At 39.4% G+C, this 22,288-nt stretch overlaps 1 protein-coding gene across 6 annotated transcripts in view; it reads right to left on the reverse strand.

Annotated features, from left to right (window-relative positions):
- Positions 1 to 22,288, reverse strand: part of IST1 (IST1 factor associated with ESCRT-III) — a 31,777-nt gene that overhangs the window by 3,835 nt on the left and 5,654 nt on the right. For 4 of the 6 annotated variants that reach the window (XM_045443388.1, XM_045443387.1, XM_045443389.1 and 1 more), the window contains 6 exons: positions 6,866 to 6,968; positions 6,276 to 6,456; positions 4,978 to 5,065; positions 2,343 to 2,426; positions 1,727 to 1,837; positions 630 to 836 (listed from right to left, as the gene is read on the reverse strand). In XM_045443388.1, the coding sequence (XP_045299344.1) occupies positions 630 to 836; positions 1,727 to 1,837; positions 2,343 to 2,426; positions 4,978 to 5,065; positions 6,276 to 6,456; positions 6,866 to 6,953 (759 nt within the window). In that variant the 5' untranslated portion in view covers positions 6,954 to 6,968. Of the gene's footprint in view, positions 1 to 629; positions 837 to 1,726; positions 1,838 to 2,342; positions 2,427 to 4,977; positions 5,066 to 6,275; positions 6,457 to 6,861; positions 6,974 to 22,288 lie in introns of those variants that run through there. The other 2 variants (XM_045443390.1, XM_045443392.1) reach the window with 2 other exon arrangements.

Consider the following 22,288-nt stretch of genomic DNA (forward strand, 5'->3'; position numbering starts at 1 on the left):
AAGAGGAGAAAGGTAACATCAGACACACGGCCCCAATTTGAGTTTTCTGAGGTTTGTTGTATGGTAAGGGAGATATACATATATTCAGTGTATATTCAAGATATATATTGAATATATACATATATTCAAGAGCCAAAAAAGAGAAAAAAATGCCTAGAAGAATTCTAGATCTTCAAAGATCTATAGCCAAAGGCTAGTTTTCAAATTACTAAATTAACCACTTCCATGTTGACAAGGAAAGATTATAATCAAACTCTCCTATTACTAGTAATGACCTTGTCTACAAAATGTCTACAAAAGAGGTTTTTCCACCTGGTAATAAGCAGTATTCATTTTTGGAAAAAACTAGTATGGCTGCAAAAGGTCCCAAAGGTATTTACCAGTAAACCTATAGGAAAAAGTTTCTTTAACACCATCTCTCTGTATTTTCCCACATCATTTACTATAGACAAACCAAAAGACTTTTTCCAAATCCCGGTATTTTTTTCCACGATATGATCACTAATACCAAATGTTCTTACTGCTCAATCTTGACAACCTACAACTTTTGTGTGTATTCATACAGCCGATGTGTCTCTTCTTCTGTTACATTTTCTAGAGTTTATATCCACGCTTATATGTATACTTACTGGTCCCTTTGGAAGTGGGTAGGAAAAAGGAGTACTTGGAGAGGGCATGGGCATAGGCACAGGCATAGGCACTGGCACTGTTCCGTCAGGTCCACCAACTGGTGCTGCAAAACCACCCCCTCCTCCTCTTCCAGGGCCCCCTTTCTTCACATCATCTGTGAATCCAACATCAATAAGATCGGTTTCTACGCCAGGAGGAGCTTCTGCCTGAGAAGAAGAGAGAAACCTGTATCATTAACCCACACTGCAGGCCAGGTCCCCCAGGAGTAGACTCAGAGATGCAGGTCAGCATGGAGGAAGTTTACTGGGGTAGTCTCTTGGGATAAAGACTTGTGGGGAGTGAAGGAAGCAGGGCTGGGCAAAGGGAAAAGCTGGGCTGCCATGTAGTCATAGCAACTGCTCAGTCAATTCCTTAGGGAGCTCTGGAGCTGGGATGGGTCTGCAGCAGGTGCCCTCAAATGGGGCAGAGTCTAAAATCCCAGTTACTAACTACAGGCTGCCCCTAAGGAAAGACTTTGGATGAAGCAGCTTTCTTCTGAGAGCCACTACTGGAGGAGCACTCAGCTGTGTATGAGCACCAGTCACCAATATTCTCAAGAGCTGGGAGGATAAATGCTTTTATCCTGAAGTGTATTTGGGATAGGGGGGAGGTTGTCTAAACAGCATACTAAACCACACACTACACCCCACCAACCTTAACTGAGTGATTATTATCTGTACATCTGCCGTCCTTACACTACAAGCCTCTTTAGGACAGTGACCTTGTTTTTATCTCTGTATTTCTGTGTACTGTCTGGCACAGGGCAGGCACCCAATAAATCTTTCAGGATCCTTTCTTGCTTCAATTCAGTGAAATGCATTGAAAACCAACAATGCCATTTTGTATTTGTATCAAGGTCTGTACCTTTTCAAAGTGCTTTCATCATTCATCTCATCTGATCCTTAAAATACTCTTTGCAGGCATATTTATTGTTACCCAAGCAGAGAAAGGCTTAAACTCCCACACACAAATTTAATGAAAAGAATATGGTTATTTTTAAAGAAAATGATATCCAAAGACTCATTTCCCTTTGTACTCTGAAAGACTCTAAACTCACCATGACCACAGAGTCGGGCTCATAGGGCACATTATAGTTCTTGGCAATTTCAATCAGATATCTCTCCACCAGGATCTTGGGTGGGGCTTCCACACTCAGTTTGTGCATTAGCTATAAGTAAAACACCCAGGATTAACATCTTTGCCAACTAGCCTTAAACCTAACTTGTCTCACTTTTAAACTTTGTTCCTCTTATTTTATATGTAAATTGAGAAAAAGGGGTTCAGACTAGTTACAGGATTTCTTTTTTCAGTCACGAGACATACTGCAAAACCATGCCTCTTTCATGTTCTCTGGTTACACACAACCCAGGTGTTGCTAAGACTGATACCACCGCCGTACATATTTGAATTCATCCACTTCTCTCCTCGCTTCTACATCCACAAATCACAAGAGGCACAAAGGATGGGGGTGGGGGGCCTCACAATCAGAAGTTTAGGGACGGAGTAAGGAGGTGACGACACTGCCAACCAGAAAGCCTCTCACCCTATGAAATATGCAACCCTAGATTAACTCAGCCATACAGCAGGACCAACGAGAATCAACACAGGCAATAGCATAACATGCCCACATCCCTGTCTACTGCATCATGTTTATTAACAAGTATGTTCATTACCCTGTCATTCACAGTTCCAATCTGGTTGGTCCTACATAACTTGCCATATTCCTTGCTATACTTGGCACAGAGCTGATCAGCAACCTACAGAGAAAAAAAAAAAGAAAAAAAAAAAGGCAAAACAGTAAATAAAAGTGGAAACCATTCCTAAAAACTACTTCAAGCTTCCTCCTAACAATAGTAAACATGCTTCTTTCTACTACAAGAATTCAAAACAACCAGGGTCTATAAAGCCTTAAGGGGTACATATTCATACTTGTTTATCCAGCCATCCACTGAGCTGTAACTATGTGCCAAATTCTATTACAGACATTATGATATATGCTATAAACACAATGAACAAAAACAGACACTGTTCTTATAGAGGGTTGTAATCTCTGAGGAAAACAGTCATTACTCAATCACACAAATAAAGATACAAATGAGCTGTAATAAATGCCACCAAGGCAAAGTAACAGCATGTGCAAAGGCCTCTGGTGGAAAAACAGGGCCAATCCTCAAGCTGAAATAAAGTAAGTGTTGAGCCCAAGGGAGGAGTGCCATAGGAAATGAAGTAAGAAAGGCATGTGGGGGCCAGAAAATGCAGAATCATATAGGTCATATTAGGAATTTTGTTTCGATCACAAGAACAACAGCTACTAAAGGGCTTTAAAGCAAGAAGTAGTGACAGGATCAGATCTCTGTTTTGAATAGAACCCTAAGCTGTTCTGACAGAATGGTGAAGAGACTAAAGGAAACCAAAGTAGGTATAGAAAGAAGATTCAAGAAGTTACTGTAATAGTCCAGGCAGGAAATGACTGGCATCGAACCAGAGTGTTCCCAACACCTGAGAGCTCAGTGAGGAGGCACTCATTGTTCAATATATAGACCTGGTATTTATGATGTAATTTAGTCTTTTGTCTTTTGATAACGCTCTTGGTTGCTTTATACTATGCAGAAATTTTTTATTATATTAATGTAATCACTTTGTTCATGGCTTTTGTGGCCTTTTCCACTATGAGATTATCTTTTTAAATCTGCCTAGTTTTCTTCTAGTTTTTAATGAGTTCATTAAAAAACAAACATATAAATCTGTTTCATCTTGAATAAATCTTGATATAAAGGAAAAGTACAGAAGAGGTTAAAACGAGGTTTTAACCCCGGGTTGGGGCTCCTGGGTGGCTCAGTTGGAGGAACATGCAACTCTTGATCATGAGTTCAAGCCCCACGTTGGGTGCAGAGATTGCTTAAAAAGAAAAAAGAAAAAGAAAAAAGAGACTAAAAAAGTTAAAAGTCTATATAAGAAGCAACTGCCTGGCTGCCTCAGCTGGTACAGCATGTGACTCTTGATCTCAGGGTCGTGAGTTCAAGCCCCATGACAGACGTAGAACTTACTTAAAAAGAAAACAACAGAAAAAGAAAAAAGAAAAGAAAAAAAGAAGAACCTGTTGCCTCTACTCTCCCATTCCTCTACCAACAAAACTCTAGGACTACCGTCCCTACAGGAATAGAATACAGGAGGCTTACTCTCTGGGGAGGTTAAACTAATAGGACTCCGAACTCCACGCACAGCAGAGAGCAAAGATACTTACTGACAACCAAAATTTTAAGTCTTCTATAAGACAAGAATGAGACCTTTGGCTTCCTCCTCCCATGGTTCTCAGAAATTGTGGCAGCCAACTTACACCCTTGAGGTAGAAAACAGGATTCTGTGCTGACAGCTCAGAGTCTGGAGCTTTCTTCAGATTCTGTGTCTCCCTCTCTGCCCCTCCCCCACTCCCTCTCTCAAAAATAAAGTTAAAAATTTTTTTTAAATAAATAAATGAAAACCCACAGAAGAGGAAATCTCAAGGGGCATCTGGGTGGCACAGTCGGTTAACTGTCCGACTCTTGATTTCAGCTCAGGTCATGACCTTGTGGTTTGTGGCTCAGGCTATTACTGCAAGCCTGCTTGGGATTCTCTCTCTGCCCCTGCCACCCACACACACACTCTCTCAAAAATAAACTTAAAAAAAAAAAGAAAAAAGAAAAAAGAAAAAAGATGGGTCAGGAGGTAAGACTGAGACAATCTACAGAATAAAACAAAAAGGCAAAGATGTAGAAAACAGGTAACAACTCAAATGAATTTGAATACTAGCAGTCAGTACTATAACTGTGCTGTGAGGTGAAAGTTTTTAGTTAATGTCTAGCTCTTCTGCTAGATTCTAAGCTACAAGAGTAGGGTTACTGTCATATTTTGCCCACTGTTGCACCCTCAGTGCCCACTTGGCTCAAAACATCAACTTGATAAATATTTGTGGAATTAATGAATGAAGCAAAATATGTGACCTTAAATAAATGTTAACTGGTTTACAGTTGTGTAAGAACTTTCCTATTTGAATATACTTAAATAACATTACAATAAAAATAAGACAAAACTGAAGGTACACAACACTTTGCTCTTTAAAAAAATTATTCATGTTTGCAAAACACTGTTCTGTTGCATTATATAAGGGTTGAAAAGGAGGTAGAGACAAATTTACAAATTTACAAAGCCTGTTTCAAAGGCAACATAAGAAGTGTACAAAATATCTTGTCAAATAAGCAGAAATGATTTATGTTAACCAACCTAACAATTTAACAAACTACAGACATCAATGAAACTGGTTGTACTCACTATTTTCAACTCAGCCACTTCTGACTGGAGTCGAGGAGCAGCCCATATCAGTGTAGACACAGATTCAGCCAGACCAGAATCTAGTTCCCTAATTAAGGAAGAAAAATTAATAAAATTTAACATTCTTTAAAACAAACCAACAAACCTTAGCATTTGTATCATATAGTTGATAGCCTTGGAAAGCTCTTTCACAAATCTCACTGGATTCTCATAAAATACTCTAGGCTTCCTATTTTACTTGTGGGGAAAGTCAAACTAACTGACAAGCCCAAGGTCACAAAGTCCGGAAATGGTTGAGCCAAGACTCAAACTTAGGCCTTTTGATTTCAGATTCCTTCCTTTCTTTTCAACAATTGTCTATATCAAGATCAGGCCTTCCAGCAAAGCCATTAGGAAAAAGGTCCTTGGGTATGTGAAGTAGTCCCCTAGTGCTAGTTGCCCACATGTAGTAAGAAACCACTATTAATGCTTTCACAGATTCCCTTTCTCAAAGAGGTGATTTGATTTAGGTCTTCAAAATGCATTATTTCATTACACTTACACAAAATGAATTAAGTTCTAGATACCTCTGGAACAACACTGCCTATAGTTAACAATACTGTACTGTGCACTTAAAAATGTTAATAGGGTATGGGGCACCTGGGTGCCTCAGTCAGTTAAGCGTCCGACTTCAGCTCAGGTCATATCACAGTTTGTGGGTTCAAATCCCCTCTGGGCTCTGTGCTGACAGCTTGGAGCCTGGAGCCTGCTTCAGATTCTACGTCTCCCTCTCATTGCCCCTCTTCCATGTTATGTGCACGCGCTCTCTCTCAAAAATAAACAAACATTAAAAAATTAAAAAACAGGGGTGCCTGGGTGGCTCAGCCAGTTAAGCGTCCGACTCTTGACCTCACAGTTTGTGAGTTTGAGCCCCCATATCAGGCTCTGTGCGGATAATGCAGAGTCTACTTGGATTCCCTCCCTCCTTCTCTCTGCCCCTAACCCTGCTCTCTCTCTCTCAAAATAAATAAATTAAATTAAAAAAATTAAAAACCAAAATACTAACTTAAAAATAAATAAATTAAAAAACGTTAAGAGGGTAGAGATCTGATGTCATGTATTCGTACCAATAAAGGGAGAGGAGAGGAGGGACACGAGGACTTCTAGAGGAAACAAATTTTATTACCTTGATTGTGGTGCTGGTATACGGATGTATGCATATGTCCAAACTCATCAAACTGCATGCATAAAATATGTACAGCTTTTTCTATAAACCATACCTAAATGTAGATTTTTTTAAAAAATACAAAATATCTTACTTCATAGACTGGATGAGGCCAAACCGAGCCAGCAGCAGGTCACAATAGAGCTCCAGGATCTCCATGGCCTCCACGAGGTAGTCTTCTCGGATGATGTGCTCCACACGGATCCGAGCTCGTTCATCTTTCCCAGCAGCCAGATAGTCAGCAATCTCTTTCCTTGCTTTCTGGGCCAATTCCGCTAAGTCACAAATCACATCCAGTCACATAGTAGCAGTACACTGAGCCGCCTGCCCTGCAGGAGACTTCCACTCCGACAGAGAGAAGTGCGTGTTTCTTCTACATCCTAGCTCACTGTTAACAAATCTAGTCCCAACTCATCTAGTCTCTAGAACTTCCTCCACTATCTAGGTGAGACTATTGTTTGTGTAGCCAAAAATTTCCACCTCAGGAGTCATGTTATCCATTCCCTACAACAAAGTGATTCAGTCTAACTTGTCACAAAGGGCAGCAGTAATATATCTAAAGCTTCAAGGATATGGGATCCCTAAGACTTCATAGTAGTAGCTAACAGAGCCAAATTATTAGGATGCTAGAACCTGGTGATGTATTCTGGGAAATAAAATACAAGGAAATCATGCATTACTCACTTTTTTTTTTTTCCAACAGTTTAAGACGGTTTATGACTAATCTCAAATTGACTCGTAAACGCTCAGCTTTAAATCCAGAGCCCAGCATGCTGTGTTGTTCCTCCTGGAAAAAGATAAGAAACACAGTTACTACCTTCAAATTGAAATTAGTATAGAAACTAACATCAATTAGAAGATAGATTAGCTGACACTATAAACCAGAATGGTTTTCCACAGGCAAAATGACATAATGTGATTCACATTTCTTAAAGATCTCTTTGGCTTGTGTGAAGAATTGACTGAGGGAGAAAAAGAATAGAAGCAAGGGACTAAGGAGAAGACTATTACTATAGTCCAGACAAGAGATGGAAATAGTTTAGAATCGGGTAGGTACCAGTGGTAAGGGTAGAGTGACTGGATTTGATATCTTGAAGGCACAGCTCAAAGATGCTGGCGATGGTTAAAACGAGTATTATATATTGGTGTAGGAGCAGGTTGATAAAAAAACTAAGTAGCAGGAAGGCCTCCTACCTCTCCCAAAAATCTCATCAGGGTAGTGATGAGAAAAGATTATCAAATTTAGAACCAAATTCAAAAATATTCTTTCCTTGGGGCACTCGGGTGGCTCAATTAGTTAAGTGTCCAACTTTGGCTCAGGTCATGATCTCATGATTCATGAGTTCGAGCCCCACATCACTTCTGTGCTGACAGCTCAGAGCCTAGAGCCTGCTTGGGATTCTGTGTCTCCCTCACTCTCTGCCCCTCCCCTGCTCGTATTCTCTCTCAAAAATAAATAATAAACATTAAAAAAAATTTTTTTTTTAATTTCTTCCCCTCAATTCCTCATATCCTCCTGACTCAGCCTTTGGGAAAAAAACTAGTGTACAGAAATATTAATATTTTACTCATGTACAAATAAATATACAAAGGGGTGAAAAGTCCAAGAAAAAAAAACTTTAAAATTCAACAGAAAGCTATTTACCAAGACTTTCACTGAACAGAAGAGTTACAGTCAGTAAAACCACTCCCCTCCACCCACAAGGGGGTATATCATTGTGCATTCCATATTAAGCACAAATCCTATGTTTCTCAATTAATTCTGGACTTGAACTTCAAAACAGGTAACATCCAAACAAAAGCTAGCTAACCAATAAACAGACAAACCAAAGAAGATATCCAACGTAAAGAAAAACACTAGGGATATTTGTCTGCTTGTGCAAAAACCACTAATAAAAAACATCAGATATGTCTTCCTTTTGTAAAATTACCTCCAGAAGCCTTTATACATTTAATAATTAACCTAAGTCCCAGTTTATAATGGGGTCTCTATGTCACGAAATACCTTGGATCCATTATACTGAGTATTTATTCAAATACTTATTGAATAGCTCTACATCAGACAATAGCCCTACAATCCTTGCCCTTAAAGGAACTTATATTCTATTGGAAAAAACAGCTAAAAGAATCTGGCAACTATGTGAAACTGGTTAGAACTATGATTTTACAGTGGTTCTCAACTGGAAGTGATTTTGCCCCCTATAAGGATATCTGGCAATGACTGGAGACATTCTAAGTTGTCACCATTGGAGGGGATGCTACTGGCATCTGGTGGGTAGATCCAGGAATGCTGCTAAAAATTCTATAATGAACAGGATAGCTCCCCACAACAAAAAAATTATCCAGCCCAAGGGGCACCTGGGTGCCTGAGTCAGATGAGCATCCAACTTGATTTCAGTTCAGGTCACCATCTCACATTTCTTGGGCTCAAGCTGACAGCGCAGAGCCTGCTTGGGATTCTCTCTCTGCCTCTCCCCAACTCATGCAAACACTCTCACGCTCTCTCTCAAAATAAATAAACATTAAAAAAAGAAACAGATTCATGCAGACTTTTATACAAAAATATTTATCAACACATTTTAGGATCAAAAAAATGACTAATGAACTATATGAACAAAGAATATTGCTTATTAAACAAACTATAGTATATTTATGCTGGATTTTTACATAGCCACTAAAATTTTTTTGAAACATACTTACTGAAGTAAAAATATATCAACAATATTAGTTAAAAAGGCAGGACTATATATATGAAGTATGACCTTAAATTCTGAGTTTTTAAATATTTATTTATTTTTGAGAGAGAGAGAGAGACAGAACGAGTAGGCGATGCGCAGAGACAGGGAGACACAGAATCCGAAGCAGGCTCCAGGATCTGAGCCATCAGCACAGAACCTGACGCAGGGCTCAAACTCACGGACCGTGATATCATGACCTGAGCCGAAGTCAGACACTTAACCGACTTAGCCACTCAGGCGCCCCTAATTCTGAATTTTCTGAATTTTAAAAGAGCACACATATATACATACATATAGACAAAGGCTGAACTAAAAAGAAAAAGATGTAATTATTATTATATGTAAACTGTTTTCAAACCCAATGAGTTTAGACTAACAATAGAGCTAATATTAAAAAACAGGGGCACCTGGGTGGCTCAGGTGGTTAAGGGTCCAATTCTAGATTTCGGCTCAGGTCACGATCTCATAGTTCAGTACTTTGAGCTCCCCCCTTCAGGTTCTGCGCTGGCAGCGTGCAGTCTGCTTGGGATTCTGTCTCTCCTCTTTGACCCTCCCCAGCTTGCTCTAAGTAAATAAATTTAAGTTAAAAAAAAAAAAAAAAAAAAAAAAAAAAAAACACCTCAGGAGCATGTAATTTAGAATTTCTATCAAAGACAAATAATATAAATTCATCTGCCTCCTTAGGAAAAAAAAAATATTGGGGAGCCTGGGTGGCTCAGTCAGTTGACCATCCAACTCTTGATTTCAGCTCAGGTCATGATCTCGCGGTTCCTAAGTTTGAGCCCTACATTGGGCTCTGTGGTGTCAGTGTGGAGATCATGTAAGATTCTCTCTCTGCCCCTCCCCTGCTTGTGCTCTCTCTCAAAATAAATAAATAAATAAACATTTTTTTAAAAAGGGAAAAACAAAACATTAACTCATCAGAAAACATTAACAATCAAGATCACCTTACCATAAGTGGAAAATATGTACAATCTGGAAAACCACAAACTCACAGACACAGAGAACAGACCAGTGGTTGCCACAGGTGGTGTGTGTGTGTGTGTGTGTGTGTGTGTGTGTGTGTGTGAAAAACTACAAAAAAAAAAAAAAAAGTATGGTGCAATATTGAGCAACAAGCTTACAACTATCTAGTAATTTATGACCATCTCCTTAAACAAACATTAAAGAGAGAGAGCATGCATACCATGTGTGAGCCTGTGACAAAGAGCTAATGCAAGAAAAGGAGGACAAATCTCCTCACTGGGTGCCAGCTCCTGGCTTTCACATCCATCAGCCTGTCTAACCGCTACTCCAGAAACGAAGTCAACAGAGGTGTAAGGGCAAGATTTGGGTTCAAAGCCCAAATGCGGCATTACCCACAAAACAATAATATTACAAGTGTGATTAAAAATGTATACATGGTCTTGATATCCCTTTTAACTCAGATGCTGTTCCATCAAGGGCCAGTGCAAGGGGAGAGCTATGCAGGAGGACCTTCATTCTGCCATGGAGCTCTGGGAAGTTTCCAAGAAGAGGAAGGATGAGCACTAAGCTTGAAGTGCAAGCAGGTCTCTACAGAGAGGCAATGCAGCAAAGGTAACAGAGGCTTGATTCTCAATACTCACTTCTGTTTTTAACAGCCTTTGTGCGTGCCATTAAACAACTCTGAGCGGCATTTCCCTTACCTTTAAAATGAAGACAACAGCAGATATCACTAAACAAACAAACACAAGAACAAACCATCAAATCCTATCAGGCACTCTCCTATGCACAAAGCATCAGCCATATGCCTCAGCAGAAAGCAAAACAGGCAAGAAAGTTTGTGGTGGACAAAAGAGGAAAACTAGCAGCAGGTCTAATAGGATATTAAACCACAACCAGAAATATAAAGACCAAGTGTCCAGAGAGACAAGTGCCTAAACTCCAAAGAAGGAACATTTTAAAGTGCATGAGAGATGCACAAATGAGATTCTGGAAAGGGAATGCCTGGGAGAGAACAAGGAAGGGAGGGGAGAAGAATGATAAGAGCAAAAGGGCAAAAGGGAGAGATTTAGAGTTCTGTCAGGAACAAGAAAATTTTTTTAAAGTCAAAGCAAAAACAATGTATCTTCCCATCTCAATGAAAGTAAAAATTAATGAGGATGTGAACAGAAAGAGTACAGCTGATTAATACACTAATACATTAATACATATTAGGAAAGTAAAGTTTACCCCCTAAATTAGAATAGGTATCTAAAGTGAGCTAGACAATGAAAGACACAGGTTAACAGAGAAGGTAGATTAACAAAGAAGTGACTTTAGCAACATGAAGTGTTGACAGTTGTAAAGACATCTTTATTTCACATATTTGCCTAAGATGGGCAGCATCCACAAATGCTAGTTTAGGACCATGCTGAAAGAGCATAATAGCCTGGAACAGAAAAGATCCTAAGGGACTGTGAAGGAAAGTGCTCTGAAAGAGACACTTAACAAATGTTTTATGCTGTAAATTAGAAACCCAACTCTGTGAAGGAAGCTGAAAATACTGAAATGTGGCAAAGCTGTTTTTATTTCAATCCTAATCTTTTAGCTGGGAATGTTTGGGGAAAAGAAACTCCAAAAGCCTACTGTAAACATCTGTGGAAGATGGATAAAAATAAACCCAAATTACTAATCTTATCATTCAGTAGTAACATTTATTCAAATCTTAAAAAGTAAGTAAAATCACAGGGCCTGTTCAGGGACTCTAACAATCAGGGTTCCAGCTGAAAACAGATAGCATCCACATCCTGGGTAATCTGAGAAGAATTTAATAGATTATTTACAAGGTGTGGGGAAGGCTCCAAGAAACCAACAAAGGATAGTGTATTGCCCACTAACACATCCAGGCCTGAAGGGCAAGATGAGGAACTGAAACCTGGCGAGGGTAGCTATATGAAAAGGGTCTCCAAGACAGAAATCAAGGTCATTGGTAGAGGCATGCAGACAATTTGCAGCAATCTGGCAGGAAAGGAGAAGGGAAATAAATACCTAGTCCCCATTCCTCCTGCCCTCTGGTCTCCTGGTACTTCCATCTACCTACCCCCAGTTGGAAGGCAGAAAGGAAAGGGGCCTACAGACAGTGCCCAAGAGTGAGCCTCCAAGGACACAATATCAAAAGGAAAGAATGCTATGTGCCTCTGGAAAAGAAAACAGAAGCTATCTAGCACAAAGACTATATACCACACAGGACTAAACAAGCAGGAACCTAGATCTACCAAAGCAACCCCAGATTTACACTGTAGTAAGATTTCAGCTAACCAGACTAGAAAACTGAAGTTAAATAAATTATCTAAAAAAAGGAAACTGAGTCCTTTATGTCCTTTCCACACTAAATACAGTATGACGACATAATTTAAGTCTCTTATCTCTAAAGTCCCTTCAACTCTAAGATTCCGCAGGATACTAGATATCCAATTACAGTGAATTTATGGAACAGGCAAAAAGCCATAGACAACAGAGATTAGTCCTCAAGACATCTCTTAAAAATCTTATTTTAAGGGGCACCTGGGTGGCTCAGTTGGTTGAGCGTCTGACTTCAGCTCAGGTCATGATCACGCAGTCTATGAGTTAGAGCCCCGCATCAGGTTCTGTGCTGACAGCTCAAAGCCTGGAGCCTGCTTCAGATTCTGTCTCCCTCTCTCTATGCCCCTCCCCTACTCATGCTCTGTCTCTCTGTCAAAAATAAATAAACTTAAAAAAAAAAAAAACTTATTTAAAAAAATAACATAACATTGAAGGGGAACCTGGGTGGCAGAGTTGGTTAAGCATCCCACTTTGGCTCAGGTCACAATCTCACGGGTTGTGAATTCAAGCCCCGCATCAGGCTCCGCACTAACCGTGCAGAGCCTGCTTGGGATTCTCCATCTCCCTCCATCTGCCCCTCCCTGCTCACTCTCTCTCTCAAATAAATAAACTTAAAAAGTTATTAAAAAAATAACATAACATTGTTTTCCTGGAAAAAGAAACTCAGCAACTCATTTTACACAGTCTTTCATGCACCTAGTATTTATTAACCATTTTACTATATACCAGCAATGTGCAAGTTCTATATGTAAAAAGATAAAAATTATCAGTCTTCTTGCTATCACACACACAAAAAATTTCAGATCCATGAAACACTAAAACATCGTGAATATAAAGAACGTATATCTTAAAGTTACTAACATATAAACAAGTCACCAATAAAAAAATAACCTGACTAAAAAATGAGCAATGGACTTTGAAGAGACATTTCTCCAAAAGTAATATGCAAATAGCCAACAGGCATATGAAAAATGCTCAATTTCACTAATCATTAGAGAAATGCAATCAAACCCACTAGGAGATAACACTTCACACCTATCAGAATGGCTACTATTAAAAAAAAAAAAGGTGTTGGCAAGGATGTGGAAAAACTGGAGTCCTTGTGTACCGTTGTTGGTCAGACTGTGAAGAGGGGTACCACTATGGAAAACAGTATGGTAGTTCCTTAAAAAATTGAAAATAGAACTACCATGTGATCCAGCAATCCCACTTCTGGGTACATATCCAACAGAAGCGAAAAAAGAATATCAAAGAGATATACACACACCCATATTCATAGCAGCATTATTCACTACAGCCACGAGGTGAATGTAACCCCTATGTACACTGACAGATGGATAAACAAAAAGTACTATTTATGTTTATTTATGTGTTTTGACACACATACAATAGGATATTATTATTAGTACAATCTGCGTCCATGTTGTAGCAGGATTTCCTTCCTTTATAAAGGGATGAATGATATTCTATTATTCTAATATTCTAAAATACAAGTCTATTAGTATTTAATAAAATGTATGCCTTAATGTGTAAGATAAATGTACACATATACCTTAGGATCTGGCAATCCATTCCTGAACATATACCCTAAAAGGAATGTGTACAGAGGGCCATGAAAACATATGTATAAGGATTCTGTAGTAGTAAGGTGGTAGAGGAAAACACAGTGTCCATTATAAGAGGACAAATAAAATGTGACAGAAGCATAGGACAGACTGCTCATGCAGCAGTCAGATTAATGAACTAGCTATACTCAGAGCAACCTGTGTAGTCCTTTAAAAAACAAGCAAAAAGCAAACAACAGGGTTCCAGGTTCAGTGCCTCTCCCGCCGAATAAAGCTATATGACCCGAACAGAATGTATGGAGCAGCTATTTGAAGACTCTGAAAAAACTATAATAGTAGCTAGATGGAAAAGACCAGAATCTGAAGAGCCATAAAATGGCAGTGAGTTTATCACTTTTCTTCCCTCTGATATATTTCCTGGCCTAGAAGCAAGGCAGCCTGAAAACCAAAACTGAGGATCAGCACGGAAAGGAAAAAACATTAAGAGAAGCTCTCTAATCCTGGTTTGAGGAACTGGAAAGGCGTCCTCTGGTGGGGACAGAAAGTGGGTCAACTACATCAAACCAGAAATACCAACTCACCTGGGAAAAGACAGTTATCACCCATCAATGCTGAGATTACACAGATGTTGGAACTGTGAATTAAATGACAAAGACTTTATGCGGCGTCTGGGTGGCTCAGGTCACGATCTCGGGAATTTGAGCCCTGCATAAGGCTCTGTGCTGACAGCTCAGCGCATGACACCTGCTTTGGATTCTGTCTCCCTCTCTCTCTTCCCCTCCCCTGCTCCAGCTCATCTCTCTCTCTCCCTCACAAAAAAAAAATAAACACTGAAAAAAAAATTACAAATAAAAAAAAATGAGGGGGACTTTATAAAGCAACTGCTATAAAAAATGCTGCAACAGGGGTACGTGGGTGGCTCAGTTGGTTGAGTGTCCAACTTTGGCTCAGGTCATGATCTCAGGTCATGAGTTCAAGCCCCGCATCGGGCTCTGCGCTGACAGCTTGCAGGCTGGAGCCTGCTTCATATTCTGTGTCTCTTTCTCTCTCTCTGCTCCTCCCCTGCTTGTGCTCTGTTAAAAATAAACATTAAAAAAACATTTTTAAAAAATGCTGCAAAAAGGTGAATACTCTTGAAATAAATGGATATAAAGTCTCAGAAAAGAAATAAAAGATACAAAGAGGAAACAGAAACTTTAGAACTGAAAAAGACAATAACCAAGGTAAGAAACTCACTGGTGGGCTCAGTAGCAGAATAGAAATGACAGAGGACAGAGCCAGGGCACTTGGAAGATAGATCAATCAATATAGAGTAGCCAATCTGAAAAAGAGATTTAAATTTTTTTTTAAAAAGTGAACAAAGTATCAGAGACCTGTAGCACAACAGCAAAAGCCCTCAGAGTCCCAGAAAGATGGAAAAAAATAATGTGGTACCCAAAAATTATAAAAAACTATAGGCTGAAAACTGTGCAAATTTAGCAAAAAGCTTAAATCTACAGATTGAAAAAGCTTAGGAGATTCAAATCAGAATAAACCCAAAGAAATGTATGCCCAGACTCATAATCAAACTGCTGAAAGCTAAAGACAAATTTGTAAAATACTGAAAGCAGCCAGAGAAAAATGCATTGCCTATTCTATTCAATGACCATGAATTTCACTTCAGAAACCATGGAAGCCAAAAAGTGGAATAGTATTTCTAAACTGCTGAAAGAACTGTTTGCCAGGAATTGTATATCCACTGAAAATATTCTTCAGAAATAAAGGTGAAATAAGGTCATTTTCAGATGAAGGAAAACTAATAAAAGAATTTGTCACCAAACCTGCTCTAAAGAAGTTTTCCAGGCAGAAGGAAGTGATATCAAAAGGAAACTTGGAAGATTAAAATAAAGGAAGAAATGGCAAATATCTGGGAAGTCAAACAGATGACTCTTGAGTCTCTTAAAATTTATTTTACAGTTAAAAGCAAAACTAGTAACATTGTCTAATGCGGTTTTTGAAGTATACAGATGTAATGCATAAGTACAACATAATGAACTAAAAGCTAAAACATGATGTTTCTGTATTCCACAATAAATAAATGGCAAAATACTGACTACAAGTAGACTGTGAAAGTACATCTATTATAATCCCTAGAGTGACCTGTAAACCATTCCATACAAAAAAATACCAAAAAACTTGTGACTTTAAACTAGAATACTAAAGTGTTCAAATAACCCCAAAGGCAGGAAAGCAGAAACAGAAAGAAAAACAGAGGAATAGAAAACATAATAAAATGGACCTAAATTCAATGGACCTAATTACGGAGAAATGGTCTAAAACAACAATTTAAAGACAGAGATTGTCCGAATCATCCAAAAAATGGTCCATCTATATACTATCAACAAGAAACTCACTTTGATATAATGAATATATTAAAAGTAAAAGGATGAGGAGCACCTGGGTGGCTCAGTCAGTTAAGCGTCTGACTTCAGCTCAGGTCATGATCTCGCAGTTCATGAGTTCAAGCCCCGCATCAGGCTGTCTGCTCTCATCACAGAGTCCACTTCAGATCCTTGACTCCCTCTCTCTCTGCCCCCTCCCATGTTCGCACTTACCTGTCTCTCAAAAATAAACATTTAAAAAATAAAAAGGAAAAGTAAAAGGATGAAAAGGGGTGTATCATGCAAACATAAAAAAAAAAAGTTGGAAGTTTCTATCTTTTGACACCCCTCCACCTATTTTAGTACAAACTTCCAGTTGTAAAATAAAGTCATGAGGAAGTAAATGTAGGGATTAGTTAATAATACTACACTGCATGTTTGAAAGTTGCTGAGAATAGATCTTAAAATTTGTTATCATGAGATGCCTGGGTGGCTTAGTTAGTTAAGCATCTGACTCGATTTTGGCTCAGGTCATATCTCAGGGTTTGTGAGTTTGAGCCCTAACTGGGCTCTGTGCTGATGGTGCAGAACCTACTTGGGATTCATATTCTCATTCTCTCTCTCTCTCTCTCTCTCTCCCCTTCTCTCTCTCAAAATAAATAAATTAAAAAATAAACTAAAGAAAAAAAAAGGGGGGGGGGAACAGGGCACCTGGGTGGCTCAATAGGTTACGTGTCTGACTCTTTATTTCAGCTCAGGTCATGATCACACAGTTCTTGAGTTCAAGTCCCAACAATTGCACAGTCAGTGCAGAGCCTGCTTGGGATTCTCTCTCTCTTTGCCCCTTCCCACTTGTGCTCTTACTCTAAGTAAACAAAAAAAACTTAAAAAAAAAAAAAAATGTTAAAAAAGAAAAAAAAATAAAGGGGCACCTGGGTGGCTCAGTTGGTGAAGTGTCTAACTTCAGCTCAGATCTTGGCTCAGGTTCATGGGATTCTCTCCCTCTCTCTGCTCCTCCCCTGCTTGCCTCCCTCCTCCCCACTCCCCTCCACCAATAATAAATTAAAAAGAAAAAAGTTAAAGTTAGTTGTAGAGGCTATATTAATTTTAGACCAAGTAGTTTTCAGAACAAGGAAAACGAAGAATAGAAAAGGAACATTAAATAATGATAAAAAAAGTGAATTTACCAAGGAAATACAACAATCCTAATAATAAATGCACCTAAAAGTAATGCTTTAAAATACATGAAACGGGGCGCCTGGGTGGCTCACTCGGTTGGGCGGCCGACTTCGGCTCAGGTCATGATCTCGCGGTCCATCAGTTCGAGCCCCACATCGGGCTCTGTGCTGAGAGCTCAGAGCCTGGAGCCTGTTTCGGATTCTGTGTCTCCCTCTCTCTGACCCTCCCCCATTCGTGCTAATATAAAATTATTATATTTTATAATAAAATAAAATTATTTTATTATTTGAATAAATTATTATTTTGTTATGAAACAAAAACTGACAGGAAAGGAGAAATAAATCCCTAATTACAGATGGAGACTTCCACATGCCTTCCTCAGTAACTGATCAAACTGGTGTATTCAGCAAGGAAATACAAAAACTGTATCTCATTGATAATTACTAAACACTCCAGCCAACCCAGTAATCACGTACATGGAAAACACTTGAATGTAGACCATATCCTAGGCTAAAAAAAAACCTTAACAGAACACAACAGAAGTCACACAGAGTATGATCTTAAACCATATGGAACTGAACTAGACAGAACTCAGTAACAACAAAACACAGCAGAAAATCTCCAAACACTTGGAAATTAACAACACACTTCTACATAATCCATGGGTCAAAGAGGAAGTTGCAAGCAGAAACATTTTTATTTATTTAATTAAAAAAAATTTTTTTAATGTTTATTCATTTTTGAGAGACAGAGAGCATGAATGGGGAAAAGGTAGAGAGACAAAGGGAGACACAGAATCCCAAGTAGGCTCCAGGCTCTGCACTGGCATCAGAGCCCGACACAGGGCTCAAACCCACAAACCGTGAGAACCTGAGCTGAAGTTAGACGCTCAACCAACTGAACCACCCAGGCACCCTAAGCAGAAACATTTTTAAAGGTATGAACTGCAAGAAAATGAAAATATTGAAACTTGTACATGTAGCTTAAAAAGTAGTCCTGGTGCACATGGGTGGCTCAGTCGGTTAAGCATCAGACTTCAGCTCAGGTTGTGATCTCTTTGTGAATTCCAGCCCTGCATCGGGCTCTGTGCTGATGGCTGGAATCCGAGCCTGCCTGCTTCAGCTTTTGTGTCTCCCTCTCTCTGCCCCTCCCCCACTCACACTCTGTCTCTCTCAAAAATAAACTTAGAAAAAAATTTAAGGGGTGCCTGGGTGGCTCAGTCGGTTGAGCATCCAACTTCAGCTCAGGTCATGATCTCACCGTGACCTGATCTCAACCTTATAAGGTTGAGCCCCACTTCAGGTTCTCTTTTTGTCAGCACAGAGACTGCTTCAGATCATCTGTCTCCCTCTCTGCCCCTCCCTGACTCATGCTCACTTGCTCGCTCTCTCTCAAAAATAAATTTAACTTAAAATTTAAAAAGTTAAAAATTAAATAAAAATTGGCAAATTTGGGGGCACCTGGCTGGCTCAGCCAGTAGAGCATGTGACTCTTGACCTCAGGGTGGTGAGTTCGAGTCCCATGTTGTCCATAAAGATTACTTCAAAAAATTGATACATCTATAGCAAACTGGCAAAAAAAAAAAGGGGGGGGGTGGGACACAAACTATCAGGAATGAAGAGGGAAATATCATTACAGATCCTACAGACATTAATTAAAAGGGGACATTATTAGGGTGCCTGGGTGGCTCAAGTCAGTTGAGCGTCTGAATTCAGCTCAAGTCATTATCTCAAGGTTTGTGGGTTCGAGCCCCACGTCAGGCTCTGTGCTGACAGCTCGGAGTCTGGAGCCTGCTTCAGATTCTGTGTCTTCCTCTCTCTCTGTCCCTCCCCTGCTCACACACTCTCGCTCACTGTTTCTCTCTCTCTCTCTCTCTCTCTCTCTAAATAAACATTAAAAAAAGGGGGGAGATATTATTATCAAATTATGCCTATAAATTCAAATGAGTCAAGAATGGACAAATCTCTTATACTTAATTTACCAAAATCAACAAAAAAAGAAAACGTTAACAGGGGCGCCTGGGTGGCTCAGTCGGTTCAGAGTCTGACTTCGGCTCAGGTCACGATCTCCCAGTTTGTGAGTTTGAGCCCCGCGTCGGGCTCTGTGCTGACAGCTCAGAACCTGGAGCCTGTTTCAGATTCTATGTCTCCCTCTCTCTCTGACCCTCCCGTTCATGCTGTCTCTCTCTGTCAAAAATAAATAAACATTAAAAAACATTTTTTAAATAAAAAATAAACTGTAAGATATGCAAACATCTATAATACAAACCCTATGAAAGGATTATAACTAGTGAATACAAAACTATTTCTCGGTATTCTACCTTGTTTATATACAGGCATACCTCTTTTTATTGCACTTCTCACATACTGCATTTTTTACAACTTGAGGGTTTGTAACCCTGCATTAAGCAAGTCTATCAGCATCATTATTTCAAAAGCATTTGCTTACTTCAAGTCTGTGTCACATTTTGTTAATTCTCACAATATTTTAAACTTTTTCATTATTATTACATTTGTTATGGTGACGAGTGATCAGTGACGTTTGATGTTAATATTTCAATTGTAACTGGGGTGCCACCAATCACTCCACAACCACTCCAATGTAAGACACTGGACTTTGTAAGTGTGTGTGTTCTGACTGTTCCACCAACCAGCCATTCCCCCATCCTTCTCCCTTTGCTTAAGCATCCCTATTCCCCAAGAAACAATACTAAAATCAGGCCAATCATTAACCCTACAACGGCCTCTAAGTGTTCAAGGAAAGAAGAATCATATGCCTCTCACTGTAAATCAAAAACTACAAATGATTAAACTCAATAAGGAAAACACGTCAAAAGCTAAGACAGGCTGAAAGCTAGGTTTCTTGCACCAGTTAGTCAAGTTGTAAATGCAAGGGAAAAGTTCTTAAAGAAAATGAAAAGTGTTACCCCACTGAAGACACAAATAAGAAAGTAAAACAGCCTTACTGCTGACATGGAGAACGTTTTACTGGTCTGGATGGATAAAAGATCAAACCAGCCACAACATTCCCTAAACCAAAGCCTAATCCAGAGGAAGATCCTAACTCTCCTCAATTTTACAAATTGAGAGAGGAGAGGAAGCTGCAGAAAAAAAGCCTGAACCTCGAAGAGGTTGATTCATGAGGTTTAAAGAAAGAAGCCATTTCCCTAACATACAAGTGCTGATGTAGAAGCTGCAAAAAGTTATCCAGAAGATGTAGTTAAGATAATCAATGAAGGTGACTAAAACAACAGATTTTCAACATAGATGAAATGGCCTTACACTGGAAAGAGATGCCATCTAGGACCTCTATAGCTGAAGAGAAGTCAATGCCTGGATTCAAAGCTTCAAAGGAAAGGCTGACTCTTGTTAGGGGCTAATATAGCCAGTGACTTTAAGTTGAAACCAATGCTCATTTACCATTCTAAAAATCCTAGGGCCCTTAAGAATTACACTAAATCTGGGGGCCTGGGTGGGTCAGTCAGTTGAGTATCTGACTTCAGCTCAGGTCATGATCTCATGGTTTGCGAGTTCGAGCCCCACATAGGGCTGTGTTGACAGCTCAGAGCCTGGAGTCTGCTTTGGGTTCTGTGTCCCTCCCTCGCTCATGCTGGTTGTCTCTATTTCTTTCTCTCTCTCTCTCTCTCTAAGATTAAATAAAACATTAAAAAAAAAAAAATTATGCCATATCTAGGGGAGCCTGGGTGGCCCAGGCGGTTACCTGCTTGACTTTGCCTCAGGTCATGATCTTGTAGTTTGTGAGTTTAAACCCCACATTGGGCTCTGTGCTGACGGTGCAGAGCCTGCATGGGATTCTCTCTCTCTCTCTTTCTCTCTGTCTCTCAAAATTAAATAAAACTTGGAAAAAAAAACAAAAAACAAAGAATTATGCTAAATCTACTCTGCCTGTGCTCTATAAATAGAACAACAAAGCCTGGATGATAGCACATCTGTTTATAACATGGCTTATTAAATATTTTAAGCTCACCATTGAGACCTACTACTCAGAACAAAAAGATTCCTTTCAAACATGACTGTTCATTGACAACACACCTGGTCACCCAAGAACTCTGATAGAGATGTATGAGATTAATGTTTCCAATGCCTGCTAATACAACATCCATTCTGCAGCCCCTGAATCACAGAGTAATTTCAACCTTCAAGTCTTGTTACTATTTTCTTCAGTATTTAAAAAAAAATTTTTTTTTAACGTTTATTTTTGAGAGAGAGAGAGAGACAGAGTGCTAGCCAAAGAGGCGCAGAGAGAGGGAGACACAGAATCTGAAGTGGGCTCCAGGCTCTGAGCTGTCAGCACAGAGCCCAATGAGGGGCGTGAACTCACAGTGAAGTCACAACCTGAGCCAAAGTCGGTCGCTCAAATGACTGAGCCACCCAGGTGCCCCTCAAATCTTATTATTTAAGAAATACATCTTACACGGCTAGAGCTGCCATAGAGAGTGACTCCCCTCATGGACTTGGGCAAAGTTAATCAAAAACCTTCTAGGAAGTATTCACCATCCTAGATGCCACTAAGAACATTTGATTTGTGATTCATGTCAAGAGGGTAAAATATCCATATCAACAGTAATTTGGAAAACATTGATTCCAAACTTTGAGGGGTTTGAGACTTTAGTGGAGGAAGTAACTGCAAGTGTATAAAGAGCAAAACTAGTAAAATTAAAAGGGGAGCCTGAAGATGTGGCTGAATTGCTGCAATTTCATGATAAAAACTTTGATGAGAAGCTGTTTTTTTTTTAAGTTAATTTATCTATTTACTTAAGCAATTTCTACACTCAATGTGGGGCTCAAACTCAAGATCAAAACACCAAGAGTCACACGCTCTTCTGAGTCAGCCACGTACCCCGAGACGTGCGCCTCATAAATAAACCACGTTCTTTAGTGGTTTCTTGAGATGAATTCTACTCCTGGTGAAGACGCTGTGATTGTTGACATGACAACA

Source organism: Leopardus geoffroyi, chromosome E2, assembly GCF_018350155.1.
Source record: "Leopardus geoffroyi isolate Oge1 chromosome E2, O.geoffroyi_Oge1_pat1.0, whole genome shotgun sequence".
Lineage (NCBI taxonomy): Eukaryota > Metazoa > Chordata > Mammalia > Carnivora > Felidae > Leopardus > Leopardus geoffroyi.